This window comes from Microcaecilia unicolor, chromosome 4, assembly GCF_901765095.1.
Source record: "Microcaecilia unicolor chromosome 4, aMicUni1.1, whole genome shotgun sequence".
Taxonomy (NCBI): Eukaryota; Metazoa; Chordata; class Amphibia; order Gymnophiona; family Siphonopidae; genus Microcaecilia; species Microcaecilia unicolor.
The window spans coordinates 310707331-310725378 of NC_044034.1; the positions used below are offsets into that span (position 1 = coordinate 310707331).

At 45.4% G+C, this 18048-nt stretch overlaps 1 protein-coding gene across 4 annotated transcripts in view; it reads left to right on the top strand.

Moving 5' to 3' along the window:
- Positions 1–18048, top strand: part of BNIP3L (BCL2 interacting protein 3 like) — a 60517-nt gene that overhangs the window by 16043 nt on the left and 26426 nt on the right. For all 4 annotated transcript variants that reach the window (XR_003941992.1, XM_030201835.1, XM_030201834.1 and 1 more), the window contains 2 exons: positions 2417–2597; positions 6250–6319. Coding sequence is in view for 3 of the 4 variants with exons in the window: in XM_030201834.1 (XP_030057694.1) it covers positions 2417–2597; positions 6250–6319 (251 nt within the window). In the remaining variant the exon portion in view is untranslated. The remainder of the gene's footprint in view (positions 1–2416; positions 2598–6249; positions 6320–18048) is intronic.

The window sequence follows — 18048 nt, forward strand, 5'->3', positions numbered from 1 at the left end:
ATTCGAATCTCCCTTTTACTATTTTTTAATTTGGACGTCCCCAACTGTTTTTTTTTTTTCCTTCCGATTTTTGCTCTCTGCATGGGTCCGGGCAGCACCAACTAAACTAAATTTGCTCGGGGGACCTGCATACTGCTGTCATGGAACTTGGGATGATATTTGAAGCTGGCATAGAGGCATCTCAGGGGGACCAGTACACTACCAATGTTGGCCCCTCCCACGACCAAATGCCTTGGATTTGTTCGTTTTTGAGCTGGAACGCTTTGGTTTCGATTATCGCTGAAAAACGAAAACGCCTAGCTCAAAAAACGCCCAAATCCTATGCATTTGCCCGGCACAAACCGTATTTTCGAAACTAAAGATAAACGTCCATCTTTTTCGAAAATACAATTCGGCCCGCCCCTTCACGGACCCGTTCTTGGAGATGGACGTTTTTACAAATGGGCGTTCGCGTTCGATTATGCCCCTCTCTGTGTCCATCCACACTGATCCTTCACTCCTTCCATAGGTGTTTTCTCCTTTCCATATGAATCAGGAAGTCTGCTTGCTTTCCCTTTTGGATCAGGCTGCAGATTCAAGGACTAGGAGTCTCCAGAAGCCAGAATTCTGCTTTGGTACTTGCAGGAGGTGAACACCTTCCATCTCTCTGATCATTGGTTTGTCCTATTCCATGACCTCCAAAGTACCAGTCAGCATCAAAGACTTCTACTGAACGCATGATAAAGGGGGCTTTCAAGACCGCCTGTATTTGCAGGAACAAACCGATTTCTTCCAGCCTGCAAGCATACTTGACTCATGTTCAGGCAGTGTTTGGGCGGAGGCCTGAACAGTTTTGCTGGAGGATATCTGTAGAGCAGTAAACTGATTGTCGTTCCATTCCTTTATAAAGCATTATAGACTGGATGTGCTGGCTAGCACTCAGTTGGACTTTGGTAGAGCCATCATTCAGGGGGCCCTTTTCGTCTGCCCAGTGAGTTTCTGTTTGAGTACATCCCAGTCATATAAGATTGTGCAGCTGGATACGAAGGAAGGTAAAATTTAGGCATCCTGTTAATTTCCTTTCCTTTAGTCCTGCTGCACCATCTTGTGACATTCCCTAGAAGACTTAGGTTCAAGGGACTCATTGAGTTCTCTGCTTCTTTCTCTAGTGGTGGTGTTAGAAAAAAAGAAAGATTGTTCATAGAATTTAATTATGGCTACAGTGGTTTGATGGGGCATGGGTGTGTTGATTTGACAGAGGCATACCTGGAGTTTTCCACAGAGTACCAACCGTTAAGACTGGTGACGTCTGGGGAAAAGTCAGTTTTTCTACTTCCATCTGATGGTACAATCCAATTATACAGGGCGGACTATAGTAAAGGAAATTAACAGGTATGACTGTATTTCATCTTATCTGCTAGTATCCGCTATATGCTGTATGACAGTTTGGCTTTCATAATATACTCCATTAATATGCATTGGAAAATGCACCCACTCTCTCCATTGGGGATCCCTATTTACTGGCTTGTAGTTCACTGTCTTACAAATCTCAAATAACATGGAGAATGCAATAATGAAACCCTCTGTCATTATGAAAAATAAATGTTCACAGCCCTTTTCTGAGGGAGGTTGAAAAGAATCGCATCCATCATACAAGAGTGGCAACTTTACTTAGGTGCCCTGTGTTTTGAAAGGAGTCTGTCTGCACTCTGCAATGATATGGTTATAGCGGGGATACTTGGGACCATACTTTTGGGCTCTAATTCTTATTACTCTTTCATATGTTTAAAAGTCTGGTTTTAGTCTTAGAAATTATAAATTGTACTTCAGTCCAAGTGCCCTACAAAAAGACAAATATCTGTCAAGTTAATGACATTTGAATGTATAAAAATGAAGAGGCGATGGGCATCCATTCTTTAACAGTTTATCCACTAAGACTGACTTAACTTAGAGCCTTCATGCAGTACTGAAGAGCTATTTTCAATGTTTTCTACCTGCCGGACTGATCCAGGACACAAACCTGAACGTATGACACACTATAGGAAAGTGTTATGTAATTTAGTTACCAATTTTGTAGGGAAAATTCATTTGAGCTTGTAAAACTCTCTATATTCTAATCATAGGTATTCACCCATTGTTTTTGTATTTCTGCTTTGGATAAAAATCTTAGACTCGGACCCTTCCTTGTCATGTTAACCACCTGTAATTACCTTCCTCCTTTTTAGTTGATGAAATAGATAAGCAGTTTACTGTTGCGTTGTAGAAAACTTAATAGTTTACTTGATGATCATAAACATGCTCCTGTATTTTGAATTCCTTTCAGTGTACAGTATAGTTTATCTTAATGAAACATGGCCACATTCTTGCCATTTCACGTAAGTGATAACCTGTCATGTTTTTGTGTTAGACTAACAAGACTATCTCACCTGTTCAACAGGTTCGTGGGTGGAGTTACAGATGAATAGCAACAACAATGATAATGGCAATGGGAGAAATGGAGGCCTTGAACATGTTCCTTCCTCCTCCTCTATCCATAATGGAGATATGGAGAAGATTCTTCTGGATGCCCAGCATGAGTCTGGACAGAGTAGTTCAAGAAGTAGTTCACACTGTGACAGGTAAGAGAGATGTGGAATTGTGTAACTTTTTTTTTTCTCTCTGTATAGTTAACTTCTGTAAGTTGTCAAGGTAAACTACATTTGCCTCATGCAGTCAAGTTTGCCACTGCTCTGTTTTGGGGGAAAAAGCCAGGAACAGACGTATGGAAGAACCAGGCTACACCTTGCTCATTTGGTGCAGAAGAAGCATGGAATCCATACTTGGACATATACCCCCAGATTAAATGGCACACAACAAATTTGGGCATGTGCATTTTAATTGAGTAACAAGCTGAAAACTAGCAATAATTGAGCGCTGACAACCAATTATTGTGGTTAATTGACTCCAGTTAGGATTTGTGTGTTCATCTTGCTACGTTCTATTCTATAAAGATCTGCATGCAAACCTTTAGTGCACATCTGAATAGGGCGCGACCTTGGGAGGGGCAAGGGAAAATCAGGGGTGTTCATTAAAGATGCATACAGTTATAGGTGCCTGAGGTGAGCCTGGGGTATAGTACCACTGAAATAGCATCTTGTAGCCATGCTCTATCAGGTTAGATGTTGAAATATTCAGGAAAAGTACTATACACCCGGTCCTATTATTCAGCTTGTAAGGCGTATCCAAAAAGCTCTTCTCACTTTGCCTCATAAAATTTCACCTAGGGGTGGCGAAAGAGAAGGGCTTTATACAGTCTAGAAATAAACCCTACCCCCAGGCAGAGAACCTCCAGCAGGGTATAATATTCTCCACTCCCAGTGAGGCACACCTTCAGAAACATAAAGTCCTTAATTTGGCACTAACTAAAAATTTCTTTAGGATCCAGTCCATACTGAAATCTGTAAGGGCTGCAAAGGGTACTGCAGTCCCTGAGACAGCCAACTGGCCTAAAACTCAAGAGTCCACTAGCTGCCCATTTACGAAAGGTGGAATTAAACATGCCAGTAGTGAACCTTGGAGCATACTGAATGTAGGTGTCAAAGTATTGCTGTTTTGGAAAATATTTTCTTGCACTGTACATCATATTTCAAAGTAATTTTGTTCTATATAGGGGTCACTTGAGCCTCGCTTTAAGCTCCTCCAAGGGCAGCCAAGGAACTGCCCTTAAAAGTACCACCCCCATAAATATATTTTCCAGTTTCACCATCACTTATTTGTAAAAGCAGCCTACTCTAAAAGTGGTTTAAGCTGAACTGCCTGGTAATAAGCAATAAAGTCTGGAAAATAAGTATAAAAAGCAGGCCAACACCACCATTTTAACTGCATTGACCCTGCCCATCCAAGAGATCCGAAATTCTCCCACTTATCTAAGTCAGCGAGAACAGCACTAAGCAGGGTTGGGTAATTTAAATTCAATTAACTGGGGAAGGTCCACTGATATATTGACCCCTGCCCCCCCCCCCCCCCCCAAAAAAAAAAATTAGATCTAATCCTTACTGGAGCGCATGATCTGGTACAGGAGGTAATGGTGCTGGGCTGCTTGATAACAGTGATCATAATATGATCGGATTTGATATCAACTCTGGAGTAAGTACACACAGGAAATCCAATATGTTAGCATTTAACTTTCAAAAAGGAGACTATGATAAGAACAGTTAAAAAAAAAAAACACAACTTAGAGGAGCAGGTGCAAAGATAAAAAATTAATATCCAGCATGGATGATGTTCAAAAATACCAGCCTATCAGCTCAGACCAGACATATTCCATGTATTAAAAAAGGAGGAACGACAGCTGGCATGGTTAAAAAGCGAGCTAAAGGAAGCTATTACAGTTAAAAGAAAAAGTCCTTCAGAAAATGGAATAAGGATCTGACTGAAAATAATAAGAAACAGCATAAGGAATAGCAAGTCAAATGCAAAGCACTGACAAGGAAGGCAAAGAGAGACTTTGAAAAAAAGATTGCATTGGAGGCAAAAACACAGAGTAATAACGTTTTTAAGTTATATTAGAAGCAAGAAGCTGGCAAAAGAATCAGTTGGACCACTAGATGACTGAGGGATAAAAGAGGCAATCAGGGAAGACAAGGCCATAGTTAAATTCTTTTCTTAGTCTTCACCGAGGAAGATGTGGGAGAGATACTGGTGCTGACGAGTCGGAGAAGCTGAAACAAATCTCTGTAAACATGGAAGATGTAATGGAGCAATTTCACAAATTGAAGAGTAGCAAATCGCCTGGACCTGATGGTATACATCCCAGAGTACTGGTAGAATTGAAAAATGAACTTGCAGAGCTGCTGTTAATAATATGTAATTTTATCTTTAAAATCAAGCATTGTACCGGAAGATTGGAGGGTGACCAATGCAACACTGCTTCCAGCAGTGGCCAATCCAGGTTACAGGTACCTGGCAGAAGCCCAATTAGTAGCAACATTCCATGCTACACAAAGCAAGCAGTGGCTCCCCCCGCCCCCCCCCCCCCCCCCCCCCCAATGTCCATCTCAATAACTATGGACTTTTCCTCCAGGAACTTGTCCAAACCTTTCAGATACGCTAACCGCTTTTACCACATCCTGCAGCAGCAAGTTCTAGAACTTAACTATTCTTTGAGTGAAAAAAATATTTCCTCTTATTTGTTTTAAGTGTTTCCTTGTAATTTCATCGAGTCCTCTCGTCTTTGAACTTTTTTTGAAAGAGTGAAAAATTGATTCACTTCTATCCATTCTACACCTCTCAGGATTTTATAGACCTCAATCATATCCCCTCTCAGCTATTTTTCAAGCTGAAGAGCCCTAACCTCTTTAGCTTTTCCTCATATAGGAGGAGTTCCATCCCCTTTATCATTCTGGTCACTCTTCTTTGAACCTTTTCTAATTCCGCTATATCTTTTTTGAGATACAGTGACCAGAATTAAACGCAATACTCAATGAGAGGTCGCACCATGGATTGATACAGAGGCATTATAATATTCTTAGTCTTATTTTGCATCCTTTTCCTAATAATTCCTAGAATCCTGTTTGCTTTTTGGCTGCCACCACACACTGGACAGAAGATTTCAGCATATTGATCTGACGCAGTATGTCTATTCTTATCAATTGCTTTACCCTCCGTTACGTCAGGGAGTAATTAGGAAATCCATGACCCACTTCCTGGTAGTTTGTCAGAGGTTAATTGTATAATTTAGTCTTCCAATTTTAGATGTGCTGATCCATATGATTAACCATGAGATAGGAAAATAAATTGTAATTTTTCTAGGATAAAATTTGCTTCTAATAGATGCAAGATCAGATTGTAAAATCTATTTGTGGAAAACTAGTAAGAGGCTGTTATTGGATTGTAGTTCACAAAGATCAAATAGTCTAACAAGTGCTTTTGAGGGAATACACATTATTTGGATTATAATATTTTTATTGTATGTAATACCTGAAATTAAAAAAAAAAAAAAAAAAAAAAGCTAAGATTGGATCAAAGAATCATGGTGAGCTTATTTCATAGGCTGATAAAAATCAATTTTAACTTTGTAATCCAAAAAAAAAATGATTTGCCCTGAAAAAGCACTTAGCCCAATCCACAAGCAGATCCATTCTATGTCTCCCTTGTACATTGCCGTTTGACTCCAATTTGCATCAGAAACATGGGCCTCACAACTTATACAAGAAAACATGGTACAAACAATAGATCATCCTGAAGTCTATAAATTGCTACTGGTACTAAATTTTTACTTTATCTTTCCAGCCCCTCTCCTGAGGAAGGACAAATAACTTTTGATGTGGATATGCACACTAGCAAGGACAACAGTTCTCAGGTATTGTATGCATTCAGACAATTATTAAGAACTAATCGAAAGCTGATCTTACAATGACGGGAAAGTAGATGGTGAGATGTGCAGTACAAACTGGCATAGTGGCTAGTAGGGTTGCATTAGGGGTGGTTTCTCACAGTGGGAATAGAAGGGGCTTGTAGTGAAAGTGATCAGATATTTGTGTAATTGGTGGGAGGAGGGGGAGAGCATGTGAGTAGCCTCACTCTCTCCTGGTGTATTCTGCAGTTTGCATACCCCATCTGTTTCCCTCCTTTTCCCCCTCCTCTCTCCTACATATGTGGTCCTTTTCCGTTTCTTCCCAGCCCCTAACATCAGCCCCATCAATTTCAGCACTCAGTTTAGTGGTAAAGCATGGGTTCCCTTCACCTGGGTCTTTCAGTATTGCAGTCACTGCTTCTTCCCCTCTGCACAGGTCTTCCAGAGTCTGCCCCAGTACAGCGGCAAGAGTCCATTCTCCTACCTGCTGTGTTTCTTGTTTGTTGGTGTTACCATCTGTTTGAAGTGCATATGATGCTCCACACCTTAGAGACGTCACATGCACTGATTGCTCTGACGCCAATAAACAAGAAGTATACAAACTACTGCCCCTTCTGTATAAGGGGATATATGTGATCCATGAAAGAAGAGCATTTTCTTTCAATCATTTTAAACTGTTTTATAAAAAGTTCTGCAAGTTGCTTTCTGGAATATGTTATGTTATAATTTTGTATTCTGCTGGGAGAGGATCATGGCACCTGAACAGCCTCAGCTTGCTGCATTATAATGGTGTATGGTTTAATTAAAGTATGATATACAACTCTTTCAAGTATTGCTTTGCGGTGTACATAATAAAATCAATTAATAGGAAATGCAAAGTGAAGAGTTATGTCAATAATGATAGGAAAGGAGTCATTTGGGCAAGTCAAGTTTGCTTCGTAACATCCATGACACATAGTCAGTGATGTGACACAGAAACATCTATAAAAGTATAATAGAGGGCCAGTCAGTTCAGGCGTTGCAACACCAGCAAAGGGGTGATCCTCAACCTTTCTCAAACAGGAAAGCCTTCCTAAATTTTGGATGTGATAATTCTAGATGGACCTGGGAGGGAAGAGAATTGCAAAGAGAAGGAGCGATATAGTAAAAAGCTCTTTTTCTGGTTGCATTCAGTCTAGCTGCAGCCTGAGGTTAATGATCTCATTCTATTCTTAGCTGTTGTAATTCATGTGATTCTGAGTGATTGTAACAGCAAATAAGCATAGTACTGAACTCTTGATATTAGAAGGTATTTACTGTCTTCAGCATTGAGTAATAAAAGTGAACATAGTGTAAGGGAGTAGACTAATGTTTCACTTTACCATCAGGAAAAATAATGTCAGAAGATCACAGCTACAATTGACTCCAGTTTGTTCCTTTCATTTTGGGCATTGCATTCCATTTGTTTACTATAATACAATTCCAAGTAGTTTAAAAAATATGTTTATCATATTTTTCCCCACTGGTCTCAATTCTTTCACAGTTAAATAACGTATTTGAAGTAGATATATGAATAACACAAAACAAGGGTTGAAATAATCATTTTGACTTTGAATGGTATTTATTCATTTAGGAAATGTAAACCAAAATTTGTAATCCAGTGATCATGCTGTCAAGCTTCAAATTAGAGCTGTACTGAATAGCATATTTTACTATTCAGCTGAATGCGAATAATGGGTATTGAGCTCTAACATAACAAATAAAAAAACATTTTAGAAAAGAAGCAGTGTGAGAGCTCATGTTTATTTCAGTAGGATTTAGCCCTGGATTATTTGTATTTAAATAACTATTTGGCTGAATACGAATAATGTATTCTGGATGCTGAGGGGGCTGGGAAAAATATGGATGATATCTGTATTGGGGGGGGGGGGGAGGCTATAATATTGGTTCTCCGAGGACAAGCAGGCTGCTTGTTCTCACGACTGGGTGACGTCCGCGGCAGCCCCCACCAACCGGAAAGAAGCTTCGCGGGACGGTCGGCACGCAGGGCATGCCCACCGCGCATGCGCGGCCGTCTTCCCGCCCGTGCGCGACCGCTCCCGCCAGTTACTTTTTTTCCGCGCCTGGAGAGAGTCGTGCCTTGCCGCTCTCTCTGTTCAGCTGCCGGATTGTTCGATCGCGTGTACGCTGATCGTGCTTTTTTTCTACTTTTTACTAACGGTTTTCGTTACCGCCCGGTTTCTTTTTACCAAAAAAAAAAAAAAAAAGAAACCCTGCGCGTGTGGGGCACGCGCTCCCTTTTTTCCCTCGCTTCCAGCGGGGCCGCCGCGTTGCGGCCTAGTGGCCGCACGGTCGTTTTGCTTTTTCGTGGTGTGATTTCAGCCACCATTGACGACTTTGACTTCGCCGACGCGATTTTTCCGTCGATGTCCTCGAAGGTCCCGAGTGGATTTAAAAAGTGTGGTCGCTGCGGCCGGCCGATCTCGCAGACCGACACCCACGCTTGGTGCCTCCAGTGCCTCGGGCCGGAGCACAATCTCAAGTCGTGTGCTTTGTGTCTCGGTCTCCGGAAACGGACTCAGGTTGCGAGGCAAGTTCTACGGGACCGTCTTTTTGGAACTTGCGCCGGCCCCTCGACGTCGACCTCGAAGGCATCGGTATCGACGCCCGGTCCTTCGGTACCGGTATCGATGCCCGAGACATCGGCACCGATGGCAGCGACCCCAGGAGAACAGGTCCCGTCGGCCCGCCGGTCCTCCGGTGAGAGTGGGGGTGAGAGGCCGCGTGGGCAGTCGGCCCCGGTCACTCCCTCAGCTCGTGGGCCACGGGACCGAACCCTGTCTGACCCGGTACCTCGAGACCGAGGGGGATCGACCTCCTCCTCCTCCATGCCCTCCGGCGCCGGTGACGGGCATCGGAAAAAAGACAAGAAGCGTCGTCACCGGTCGCCCTCGGTGCAGCCCGATGTCGGAGAGGAGGCGACGCCGAAGCGTCACCGTCGAGAGGAGCGGTCTCCGTCGGTTGTGGAGGTACCGACGCGTCGGGGTTCCGGCACCTCGGTGCCGTCTCCTGGCTCCCAGCAGCTTCTGGCACCGACACCCCTACCGGCCCCACCGCCTTTCCCGGCAGCGGGCCTGGACGAGTGCCTCAGAGCCATCCTTCCGGGGATCCTGGAAGGGCTGATGCGCCAGGCTGTGCCGGCGCCGGGGGTGCTTGCGCCCTCGGCGCCGATGACTGTGGCGCCGGCGAGCTCTAGCCCGGCGCCGGGGCCGTCGACACCGCCGCCGCTTGCGGTGCCGGTCTCGACCGCCACGCAGGTGGAGTCGACGTCGATGGAGGGAGCTCCGTCCCCGCCGGCACGGGAGTCCACCGCTCGACGACACCGAGACCCTGGTGCCTCGACGTCGAGCCGGGCCCGGTTCAGGACTCAGCTACGTGAGCTTATGTCCGACACCGAGGATGAGGACTCGTGGGGGGAAGAGGAGGACCCTAGATATTTCTCCTCAGAGGAGTCTACGGGCCTTCCCTCGGACCCCACGCCTTCACCGGAGAGGAAACTCTCACCTCCCGAGAGTCTCTCTTTTGCCTCCTTCGTGCGGGATATGTCTATCAGCATTCCCTTCCCCGTGGTCTCTGTGGAAGAGCCGAGGGCCGAGATGCTCGAGGTCCTTGACTATCCATCACCACCTAGAGAGTCCTCCACGGTGCCGCTGCACAATGTCCTAAAGGAGACGCTGCTTCGGAACTGGGTGCGACCATTAACTAACCCCACCATTCCCAAGAAAGCAGAGTCCCAGTACAGGATCCACTCTGACCCAGAGCTAATGCGGCCACAATTGCCCCATGACTCGGCGGTCGTGGATTCTGCTCTCAAGAGGGCACGGAGTTCGAGGGATACCGCCTCGGCGCCCCCGGGGCGGGAGTCTCGCACTCTGGACTCGTTTGGGAGGAAGGCCTACCAATCCTCCATGCTCGTGACCCGCATCCAATCATACCTGCTCTATATGAGCATTCACATGCGGACCTATGTGCAACAACTGGCGGACCTGGTCGAGAAGCTCCCGCCGGAGCAGTCCAGGCCTTATCAGGAGGTGGTCAGGCAGCTGAAGGCGTGCAGAAAGTTCCTGTCCAGGGGTATTTATGACACCTGTGACGTGGCATCTCGTGCTGCGGCCCAAGGTATAGTGATGCGCAGGCTCTCATGGCTGCGCGCCTCTGACCTGGACAACCGCACCCAGCAGAGACTGGCCGACGTCCCTTGCCGGGGGGATAACATTTTTGGTGAGAAGGTCGAGCAGATGGTGGACCAACTGCATCAGCGGGAAACCGCTCTCGACAAGCTCTCCCACCGGGCGCCTTCAGCATCCACCTCCACAGGTGGACGTTTTTCCCGGGCCCGGCAGGCTGCACCCTATTCTTTTGCGAAGCGTAGGTACAACCAGCCGGCCCGAAGGCCTCGTCAGGCACAGGGACAGCCCCAGCGCGCTCGTTCTCGTCAACAGCGTGCGCCTAAGCAGCCCCCTGCGCCTCCACAGCAAAAGCCGGGCTTTTGACTGGATCCATGGGAACATAGCCGCCCTACAAGTGTCCGTACCGGACGATCTGCCGGTCGGAGGGAGGTTAAAATTTTTTCACCAAAGGTGGCCTCTCATAACCTCCGACCAGTGGGTTCTCCAAATAGTGCGGTGCGGATACGCCCTGAATTTGGCCTCCCTGCCTCCAAATTGCCCTCCGGGAGCTCAGTCTTTCAGCTCCCGCCACAAGCAGGTACTTGCAGAGGAACTCTCCGCCCTTCTCAGCGCCAATGCGGTCGAGCCCGTACCACCCGGGCAGGAAGGGCAGGGATTCTATTCCAGGTACTTCCTTGTGGAAAAGAAAACAGGGGGGATGCGTCCCATCCTAGACCTGAGAGGCCTGAACAAATTCCTGGTCAAAGAAAAGTTCAGGATGCTTTCCTTGGGCACCCTTCTGCCAATGATTCAGGAAAACGATTGGCTATGTTCCCTGGATTTAAAGGACGCCTATACTCACATACCGATACTGCCAGCTCACAGACAGTATCTCAGATTCCGCCTGGGCGCACGGCACTTTCAGTATTGTGTGCTGCCCTTTGGGCTCGCCTCTGCCCCACGAGTGTTTACCAAGTGCCTCGTGGTGGTAGCGGCCTACCTACGCAAGCTGGGAGTGCACGTGTTCCCATATCTCGACGATTGGCTGGTCAAGAACACCTCGGAGGCAGGAGCCCTCCGGTCCATGCAGTGCACTATTCAACTTCTGGAGCTGCTGGGGTTTGTGATAAATTACCCAAAGTCCCATCTCCAGTCTCTGGAATTCATAGGAGCTCTGCTGAATACCCAGACGGCTCAGGCCTACCTTCCCGAAGCGAGGGCCACCAATCTCCTGGCCCTGGCTTCGCAGACCAGAGCGTCTCAGCGGATCACAGCTTGGCAGATGTTGAGACTTCTGGGTCATATGGCCTCCACAGTTCATGTGACTCCCATGGCTCGTCTTCACATGAGATCTGCTCAATGGACCCTAGCTTCCCAGTGGTTCCAAGCCACCGGGAATCTAGAAGATGTCATCCGCCTCTCCACCAGTTGCCGCACTTCACTGCTCTGGTGGACCATCCGGACCAATTTGACACTGGGACGTCCATTTCAAATTCCACAGCCCACGAAAGTGTTGACGACGGATGCATCTCGCCTGGGGTGGGGAGCTCATGTCGATGGGCTTCACACCCAGGGTCTGTGGTCCCTCCAGGAAAAGGATCTGCAGATCAACCTCCTGGAGCTCCGAGCGATCTGGAACGCACTGAAGGCTTTCAGAGATCGGCTGTCCTGCCAAATTATCCAAATTCGGACAGACAATCAGGTTGCAATGTATTACGTCAACAAGCAGGGGGGCACCGGATCTCGCCCCCTGTGTCAGGAAGCCGTCGGGCTGTGGCGTTGGGCGTGCCGGTTTGGCATGCTCCTCCAAGCCACGTACCTGGCAGGCGTAAACAACAGTCTGGCCGACAGACTGAGCAGAGTCATGCAACCGCACGAGTGGTCGCTCCATGCCAGAGTGGTACGCAAGATCTTCCGAGAGTGGGGCACTCCCTCGGTGGACCTTTTCGCCTCTCAGACCAATCACAAGCTGCCTCTGTTCTGTTCCAGACTTCAGGCACACGGCAGACTAGCGTCGGATGCTTTTCTCCTCCATTGGGGGACCGGCCTCCTGTATGCTTATCCTACCATACCTTTGGTGGGGAAGACCTTACTGAAGCTCAAGCAAGACCGCGGCACCATGATTCTGATAGCGCCCTTTTGGCCCCGTCAGATCTGGTTCCCTCTTCTTCTGGAGTTGTCCTCCGAAGAACCGTGGAGATTGGAGTGTTTTCCGACTCTCATCTCGCAGAACGACGGAGCGTTGCTGCACCCCAACCTTCCATCCCTGGCTCTCACGGCCTGGATGTTGAGGGCGTAGACTTCGCTACGTTGGGCCTGCCTGAGGGTGTCTCCCGGGTCTTGCTTGCCTCTAGGAAGGATTCCACTAAAAAGAGTTACTTTTTCAAGTGGAGGAGGTTTGTCGTGTGGTGTGAGAGCAAGGCCCTAGAACCTCGTTCTTGCCCTGCACAGAACCTGCTTGAATACCTTCTGCACTTATCAGAGTCTGGCCTCAAGACCAACTCCGTAAGGAATCACCTTAGTGCGATTAGTGCTTACCATTATCGTGTGGAAGGTAAAGCCATCTCTGGACAGCCTTTAGTCGTTCGATTCATGAGAGGCTTGCTTTTGTCAAAGCCCCCTATCAAGCCTCCTACTGTGTCATGGGATCTCAACGTCGTCCTCACCCAGCTGATGAAACCTCCTTTTGAGCCACTGAATACCTGCCATCTGAAGTACTTGACCTGGAAGGTCATTTTCTTGGTGGCAGTTACTTCCGCTCGTAGGGTCAGTGAGCTTCAAGCCCTAGTAGCTCATGCTCCATATACCAAATTTCATCACAACAGAGTAGTGCTCCGCACCCACCCAAAGTTCCTGCCGAAGGTGGTGTCGGAGTTCCATCTTAACCAGTCATTGTCTTGCCAACATTCTTCCCCAGGCCGCATACCCGCCCTGCTGAACGTCAGTTGCACACATTGGACTGCAAGAGAGCATTGGCCTTCTACTTGGAGCGGACACAGCCCAACAGACAGTCCGCCCAATTGTTTATTTCTTTCGACCCTAACAGGCTAGGGGTCGCTGTCGGGAAACGCACCATCTCCAATTGGCTAGCAGATTGCATTTCCTTCACTTACGCCCAGGCTGGGCTGGCTCTTGAGGGTCATGTCACGGCTCATAGTGTTAGAGCCATGGCAGCGTCAGTGGCCCACCTGAAGTCAGCCACTATTGAAGAAATTTGCAAAGCTGCGACGTGGTCATCTGTCCACACATTCACATCTCATTACTGCCTCCAGCAGGATACCCGACGCGACAGTCGGTTCGGGCAGTCGGTGCTGCAGAATCTGTTTGGGGTGGAAATCCAACTCCACCCTCCAGGACCCGAATTTATTCTGGTCAGGCTGCACTCTCAGTTAGTTGTTCTTCGTAGGTCAATTTCTGTTGTACCCTCGCCGTTGCGAGGTTCAATTGACCTGGGTTATTGTTTTGAGTGAGCCTGAGAGCTAGGGATACCCCAGTCGTGAGAACAAGCAGCCTGCTTGTCCTCGGAGAAAGTGAATGATACATACCTGTAGCAGGTGTTCTCCGAGGACAGCAGGCTGATTGTTCTCACCTACCCTCCCTCCTCCCCTTTGGAGTTGTGTGTTTCATCTTTTGCTAGTCATTCAACTGGCGGGAGCGGTCGCGCACGGGCGGGAAGACGGCCGCGCATGCGCGGTGGGCGTGCCCTGCGTGCCGACCGTCCCGCGAAGCTTCTTTCCGGTTGGTGGGGGCTGCCGCGGACGTCACCCAGTCGTGAGAACAATCAGCCTGCTGTCCTCGGAGAACACCTGCTACAGGTATGTATCATTCACTTTAAGTTATGACAAACTTGCAGAGTTTGCAGAATTTTTAATTTTTTTGCATAGAATTCTGTCAGGGGTACACAAAAAATCATAGAATAATAATTTAGTAAAGAATATAAATAATATACAAAAACACATATATGCATATTTCCATGCTAGCAAAGTACAAAGTTCATAATAAAATTATAATAGGGTGATATAATAAAACATGTTAGATGTGAGAACCAATGTGAAAATGCAGCAGTTGAAAACCTCTTGTGACGATGTGGATACCATGTAAAGCAGTAAGAAAAAGGAAAAAAAAATGGCCCTTTTACATAGCATTCTAGGGATTCTGACACAGCAAATGTGACAAAGCCTATTCAGTTCCTATGGGCTTCATTGCATTTGCCACGTGGGAATTGCTAGTGTGGCTTTGTAAAAGGAGCCCTAAGTGTCTGTAAAAATATGTGAAAGGAACATGTACTGATATACATATGAAGGTGAACATGTGCTAGGAATGGTGAGCATAATGTACTGTATTAACCTTCAACAAAAATTGAAGTGAAAACTATGTAAAGACATGTATGTGAGAACAAGAGCAATCCACGTGTATGCAAATCTGTAAAATCAAAACTGTATCATAAAAACTGAGCACAAAACCGAATGTGTAATATAGCATGTGAGAAACAACCAACATAACATGCCAGTGTCCTTGGTAATCCAAATACTAACTGAGGGAATTATTGTGTGCCGCTGAAAAAACACAAAAATGCATAATGGCAGCAGGACAGATTGCAAAATGTAAAATAGATGTATAAAATATCAAAGAGCTCAGTGTATCCAGAGGACTAAAGCATTGTACTAGGACCTGTGCTATTTAATAGTATTAATAAATGATCTGGAAATTGGTATGATGAGGGAGTTAATTAAATTTATAGATAACACAAAACTATTCAGAGTTGTCAAAACACATGCAGATTGTGAAAAATTGCAGGAAGACCTTAGGACACGAAGACTGGGCATCCAAATGGTAGATGAAATTTAATGTTGACAAATGCAAAGTGATACATATTGGGAAGAATAATCAGAATCATAGTTACCTGATGCTAGGGTCCTCCTTAGGAATCAACACGCAAGAAAAAGACTTAGGTGTAATTGTATACAATATGCTGAAATCTTCTGCCCTGTGTGTTGTGGCGGCCAAAAAAAGCAAACGGGGTGCCAGGAATTATTTATTTTATTTTATTTATTATATTTGTATCCCGCACTTTCCCACTAAAAGCAGGCTCAATGCGGCTTACATTGTAATAGGTAACACAGAATTTTGTTGTGTAAAGTAGGAAATTAAGTATAACATAATAGAAGGATGGATGGGTAGGTAGGTAGAGACAGGTGATAGAGAGAGGAGGGTAAGGTGGGAGATAGATTCTGGGTCAATGTCGTTTTCTGTTCAGTATATGTAATGTAGATGGGGTTCATGAGATTAATCTGGGTCTTTTGGGTAGGCTTGTTTGAATAGATGGGTTTTTAGTGCTTTTCTGAATGGTAGGTGGTCATGGATTGCTCGGATAGGTCTAGGAAGAGCGTTCCATAGACGGCTGCCCAGGAAGGAGAAATTGGATCCATAATAAGTTTTGTATTTGAGACCTTTACAGCTGGGTTAGTGCAGGTTGAGGTACTTTCGTGAGGATACAGACATGTTTCTTGCTGGAAGGTCGACCAGATTTATCATATAGTTCTGAGATTATCCGTGTATTATCTTGTGGATTAAAGTCTGGGCTTTGAAATTGATACGTTCTTTGATTGGGAGCCAGTGCAGTCTTGCACGGAGAGGAGTTGCACTCTCAAAACGTGATCTGCCAAAGATGAGTCTTGCTGCTGTATTTTGGGCGGTCTGAAGTTTTTTAGGATATAGGCTTTGCAGCCTAAGAAAATACTGTTGCAGTAATCAGCATGGGTAAGTACCGTGGATTGCACTAAATTCTGGAATGTTTTCTGGGGTAGATATGGTTTTACGCGTTTCAATATCCACATCATTGTGAACATTTTCTTTGTGGTGGATGTGGCGTGATTGTCGAGGGAGAGGTGGCTGTCTAGTGTCACTCCAAGGATTTTCAGGTTTTCAGAAATGGGGATTGTAGTGCCAGAGATGGTGAGATTAGATGGGGGAATTGTGGAGTGCTGAGATGAAAGGATTAGGCACTGTGTTTTTTCTTTGTTCAATTTCATCCTAAAGGCCTTGGCCCAGGAGGTTAAGATGTTCATGCCCATGAATATTCTATCAGAGATTTCTGTTAGGTTTGATTTAAAGGGAATGAATATAGTAACATCATCAGCATAAATGAAAGGGTTTAGACCATGTCTGAATAGGGCTTTGGCTAGTGGGATCATCATTAGATTGAAGAGTATCGGCGATAAAGGGGATCCTTAAGGTACTCCGCAGATAGGTGACCAGGGGGATGAGATATCAGTGGGTGATTTAATTTGATAGGATCTTGAGGTGATGAATCCTTTTATCCAGTTAATATTGTTGTTAGAAAAGGGATATAAAATAAGACTAAGAATATTACAATTCCTCCGTATTGCTCCATGGTGCAACCCCACCTTGAGTGTTACGTTCAGTTCTGGTCTCCATATCTCCAAAAAAGATATAGTGGAATTAGAAAAGGTTCAAAGAAGAGTGACTAAAATGATAACAGGGGTGAAACTCCTCCCATATAAGGAAAGGCTAAAGAGGTTAGGGCTGTTCAGCTTGGAAAAGAGATGGCTGAAAGGGGGATATGATTGAGGTCTATAAAATCCTGAGTGGTGTGGAGCAGGTGGAGGTAAATCAATTTTTCACTCATTCAAAAAGAACAAAGACCAGAGGACACTGAATAAAATTGCATGGAAATAATTTTAAAACAAATAAGAGGAAATATTTTTTCACTCAAAAAATAGTTAAGCTCTGGAACTCCGGAGGATGTGGTAACAGCAGTTAGTGTATTTGGGTTTAAAAAAGGTTTGGACAAGTTCCTAGAGGAAAAGTCCATAATCTGTTATTGAGATGGACATGGGAGAAGCCACTGCAATCTGCAGGACTGGTAGAATGGAATGTTGCTACTATTTGGGTTTCTGCCAGGTACTTGTGACCTGGATTGGATACTGGACTAGATAGACCATTGGTCTGACCCAGTATGGCGTTTCTTATGTTCACAAAGATAAATATTGCAACAAGGACACAATGAGAGAACAAAACTAAGGCATAGAATGGGTTGGCGCACCAAGTGGGCACTATACAGACTTTAGCGCAATTTAAGGTGACATTAAAGACACTATTGTTTCAGCAAGCTTTCAGTCAGGTAAACTAAAAAGGATATTTAAGCATTTCTAATTATTTTGGATCACCAATTTGTATGATGCTCTTTTAGGATGGTCAGACTCTCATTTTTTGTCAGTCTTTTTCTTTTTTCTTTTGAAATTTTATTTTGTTTCACACACAAACATACTTTTGTAATTGTTTTAACTGTGTATGTGAATTAGTGAATTATGTTATCCACATAGGAGTATTGTGATATGCGGGCTATTAGTCTTTTACAGTTTTACAATAAATAAAACCAAAGGTACAGACTAGCAAACTTTATCTGGTGAAAAATATCAAAGCAGTAACTTCTACAAATAGAAAAATAAACAAGCAGTGCTTTAAAGATTATGAGAATAAAAGAAACAAGCGAGTGGGAAAGCGCAGGGTACAAATGTAATAATAATTCCAAACAAAATGCAGCTGACAAAGAAAACGCAGCTG